This window comes from Montipora capricornis, chromosome 6, assembly GCF_036669925.1.
Source record: "Montipora capricornis isolate CH-2021 chromosome 6, ASM3666992v2, whole genome shotgun sequence".
Lineage (NCBI taxonomy): Eukaryota > Metazoa > Cnidaria > Anthozoa > Scleractinia > Acroporidae > Montipora > Montipora capricornis.
Window position 1 is genome coordinate 21,443,263 of NC_090888.1, and position 5,000 is coordinate 21,448,262.

The 5,000-nt window shown below is 37.3% G+C and overlaps 1 protein-coding gene across 1 annotated transcript; it reads left to right on the forward strand.

Moving 5' to 3' along the window:
- The first annotated feature begins 3,345 nt into the window (after positions 1-3,345).
- On the forward strand, positions 3,346-4,767 carry LOC138053377 (uncharacterized). Its single transcript, XM_068900021.1, has one exon. The coding sequence runs from the start codon at positions 3,346-3,348 to the stop codon at positions 4,765-4,767; it is 1,422 nt and encodes a 473-aa protein (XP_068756122.1).
- The last annotated feature ends 233 nt before the right edge of the window (positions 4,768-5,000 follow it).

The following is a 5,000-nucleotide window of genomic DNA, read 5'->3' on the forward strand; positions in this document are numbered from 1 at the left end:
TGGTGGATTCTTGTTTTTTTTTAAGACACTTCAATCTGTCAGAGCATCACTTAAAGAGTAGGAATAGGTATGATGAGTGGCTAATTTTATGGAGTTTGATTCGACAATGAACTTTTATCGATTCAAGGGATGAGAGGGTCTATGAATATTAATTCCAAATCCTACATTGCCATACAATTTTCTCGCTGTTACAAATTAGGATGGCATGGGTCAAACTCAAGTTAAGATGTCAAGGAAGAGAGAAAACCTTTTCTATGTTGTGTCACCGTACCAGACTGGACGTTTTCACTAACTTCCTGGTTTGTGCCCTTTGTAGAGATTATGTCTGTAATGGTAAGCAAAAAAAGCAGACTTCTTACTTTAATTATCATATATTATCAGTGATTTCTAGTACTAGTAAATTCTTGGCCCTCATAATATGCAAGGTAAAAATCTATTTTTTATTATTAAATCCAACGAAAGTAGAAATAGACCACGACAATAAACAACAACATGACATAAATCAAAGTTAATATTGTCGTCCCAATGAAACATTTGTTACATTGATAAAAATGTAGATATCAAGTAATTAATTGATGAAAATAGCAACATTTTTATTTAAACTTCGTGATTGTTTTAGCCAAACAAGGATAAATTGACTTGTCAAGAGTTTGTTGTTTCTGTCCAGTTCAGTTTTGAGAAATGTTGCCCCACAATTTTTTGTACCACAGAGATTTAACAAATAAAGAAGCCTTGACTGTGCTCTGTTCTGTTGTAAAGCACGCAGGAAGCCGCTAGAGCACGAAAGAAGTGTAGTGGGAAACACGAGCCGATAGGCGAGTGTTTCTCCTTACTTCTTGAGTGCTCTAGCCGCTTCCTAAGTGCTTTACAACAGAACAGAGCACAGTCAAGGCTTCTTTATTTGTTTTATGATAAAAAAACAAGTAATTTTCTTCAAAAATTCTACTTTATTTTCAAAGCGCGCGCTGCTTGTGGCGAACTGAGATGTCGTCAGCACAGTGCTTTATACTCTGATAAAGCACGCTACTTTGGACCAATCAGAGAGCTTGTAAGAATGTTTAAGATTATTTGATTGGTAAATGAAACAAAGGCTTGTCAAAACATCAATCAACTGGAAAGTGGCTTGACAGAAATCACACAAAATTCGAATTTATGGAAAAACAAGTGCCTCAATGTTCGGTTTCAGTCCGTAAAAAACAGCAAAAAAGAGGATCTAAATGATTAAGTTCAGTGAAAACCGGCCAAATCGTTGCCCATGAAAACCTGCACGTTTCCGACATGACAACTGGAAAACAAACTGTTCATTGCTTGTGGCTGGAATCTGAAAACCTGTTGGGAATTTTGTAAATGAAGAACTCCAGTGTGAGGACTTTCTGAGCTCGAAAGAACTGCTGGACCGGGTGACGGTTGAGGTCTTCCATCCAAAGCACTTGACAGAATATCTGGGCAAGCCTTTAACTGACAGCTTCAATAATACCCAAGGTAAAACTCGGAAATTCATCTGCCATTTCTGCGGATGATGGCGTGAGCTTTCGTTTGTTCCGTGCTTTGTACTCTCATAAAGCACGCTGTTTAAACCAATGAGAGCGCGCGTTATATAGAAACTTTATTATAAATGGTATTACATAGACCCAAGGACTGATATGGCTTCTGCATCCCAAGTTTGTCTCCTTGAAGGCTGTGTAGCCTTTTGCCTGACATCATAAAGTAGTATTACCCAAAAGCCTTAATTGGTGATGCCTGGAAGCCAAAATATTTACAGATTTTTATAATTTAATCCTCGGTCAAATTTTGCAAAAACTAATTCAATTAACAGTTGCCAACCAAGACGTGCCGTACATGTATGCCGTAGTAGAAAAATTAATTTAAAGATTATTAGTAATAGAAGATTGTGCTGGTGACACCAGTGTGTGATTAATATAACTAATCTTGCCAACGAATCACACAATAACCTTTATACATCATTCTAGGTAGATGTATTATTAACAGTCAGTGAAGAATGCCGACAAAAATGCAGGTTCTGTGAAAGGTTTTGGTCGCTAAGTAACCACCGCACATACTTAACACAATGAGTTTCGACCCAATGCAGGGGTCTCCTTTTACGTACTTGTAAGCCTAGTGAAAGCAAAAAGAAAAGAGACCTCTGTCAGCAGGGAATATTGGACAATCATCTTTTTGGCAAGTTGAAAATGGTCAATTTTATTAAAAATATTTAAGTAATAATTTCAAAAGGTCAACGTCTTGTAGTGAGACGTTTGTTAAACAACTCATACCATAGCTCTTATCCAACAGCCCTGTAATAGTTGTTTGATCTGCAATAGATGTCTAAGTTATTAACAAAGATGTAAACTTGTGCTATGAGCTAATTCAGTACAATTTTAAGAAATGGTTCTGGGAAGACAGGAAAGCTTCACATCATCATACAATGAACAGTCACAAGTTATAGGGCAAAATGACTCGATGAAAAAAAAGAAAAAACTCTTCTTTAATTCCCCTGTCTGCTCGCCACTGTCGGCCTAAAGCAGTAAAGGTATCTTCCATTTCTTAAATCAGTATTTCATAAGTGTGACGTACAGTCACCTAAATAGTAGAAAAAAAGAAAAGCCCAATTACCATACCTGAGAGTTGGTTTGATGACCTCACAGACACTATTTCCAGATCTTGTGAATTTACTTGATGGGCAAAATTTATATCCATTCCTGTTAATAATAATAATAATAAATACTTTAAAAATGCCAATTTGATACATATAAAGAATTGCATTTTGTGTACATTTAAAGGGGCAGTGTCAAGCCATTTTAGTCAAACTTGAAAAGACTAACAGATGTCCTTGCTGTTTCGTTCTAACACGAAATTAATGCATGACGTATTATGAGGCATACGTAACAATGCTTTATGTAATAGATTAATAAGATCGTTGAAGCCGACACTACTAGTCGCAGATTTGAGAGACACCAATGGGTATGTAAATATCGTTCTTTGTTAATGTCTATTAATCCCGGCATTTGTTAACTACAAGTCTAATCTGTTGATAGATTTCGAATACTTTCCAGTAAACAAGATGATTGAATAAACAGTGAAATATTTGGAACCTTGGCGATTGTTGCGACTAGCAGTACATTCGAAATCCAGCCGGTATAATGGCGGAAGACGTCCAGAAGATATGTAGAAGCGCTAAGATAAGATTCACGAGAAAAAAGAAGGAATTCTTCAAGGCGATAGCTGAAAATAAAGGTACTGAGATTCTGAGAACAAAGTTTAAAGAGCTTACCGAGGCCTGGTCTACAGTGGAAGGTAAGCATGACATTCATTTAATGTACCTATCTGAGGAGGAGATTGCGACAAATGAAAAGAATAGAAGAATATAATGGAGCATCGGCGGTATACGCAAAGTATGAAAATGAAGAACAATTGATTGAACAACAGCAAAAGGAAGAATTGAACCGCCAGCATATGATGAAACTTCGAGAAGAAGAGTTTCAAAGGATAGTTCAACAGACCATTATAAAGAAGAAATCCGCGGAAGCAATCTTTGAGGCACTTGTCGAACATGTTAAAAATGTGATTGAAACGAGAGCAGATGACAAAAACGCAGGGATAGCGTTGCGTAAAACTGAAAAGGATATCGAGCTTGCGCTAGCAGACTGTAAGAGCACGCACAATAAATTACTTGAGATATTAAACGAGGCCACAGCTGAAAATGAAATCAAATGGATTCGAAGAATTCAAACATGTTACAATGAGACAATTGAAACAATTCTAACTTTCACCGCCACGACAGAAAACAGAAATAACGCCAGACAAAATTGTGCACTTCGCATTGAAAAGGCTAAAATGCCATCTTTTAATGGAACAATCAGAGAATATCCACAATTTAAGCAGGATTTTCAAAAACAAGTGATGCCAACATTGGATAAAAACAGCGCGTGCTACATTCTACTCTCGTGCTTGGAAAGAGAGCCAGCGGAAACAGTAAAAAGCGTAGATGATGATATCAAAGAGATGTGGAAACGACTCGACGAAAAATACGGAGATCCAGCTAAATTAACGGACGCAATCATTAATACAATTCAAGACATAAGACCCATTAAAGAGGGTGAGAACAAAAGATTAATAGAATTGGTTGATGCTGTAGAAGATGGATATAAAGATCTGACAAGACTTGGATTGGAAAGAGAAATCACAACCACAAGTTCAGTTAGCATAATTGAAAGAAAACTACCTGCTAATATAAAATGGGAATGGGCTAAATTCGTTAGCGCAGACAATAGCGTGGTAAACAAAACCGATAAATTTCCAAGCCTTCTAAACTTTCTCCTCAGCCAAAAAAAAGCAATTGAATATGATACCACAGAGCTACGACTTACTACTACCTCAACAATAAAAGGCTCCGCACATTATGCAAAAACAAACAAAGATTCAGTAGAAAGACGAGAAGACAGCACCCGCCCCCAAGATAGTAAATGTTTATTCCACGGGGAATCAGATCATTGGACGAGCGACTGTAAATTCTACCTATCAAAACCAAATGAAGATAAAATGAAAACATTGAAGGAAAAAGGAGCCTGCTGGTCGTGTTTACGAAGAGGACACAGACTACTTGAATGTAGGAAGAAGAGACCTTGCGGCATGAACGGATGCACCAAATGGCTTCACCAGACACTTCATAAAGATGAAAAAATTGAAACCGCTTTACAAGGAATCTCCGGATCCGCAAGTGCGTGTGACAACAACATCGCAGACTCTTGTCTATTGCAGATACAGTGAATCGCCACAAAGCACGGTTGGGTCAATGTTCTATGGGATAGCGGAGCTTCACTCTGTTTCATTACAAATGACAAAGCAAAAGCCGAGCAGTAGTAGTAGTAGTAGTAGTAGTAGGAGGAGACAATGAGAAAATCACATGCACTAGATACAAACTTTCACTAATAGACAAACAAGGTCAAGAAGTTCAATTTGACGTATACAGAATTGATAAAATTACTTCAGAGATACAGAGC

Bases quoted from the DNA above. Each gene is read 5' to 3' on its own strand.
- LOC138053377 (XM_068900021.1), top strand. From the start codon at position 3,346: ATGAAAAGAATAGAAGAATATAATGGAGCATCGGCGGTATACGCAAAG.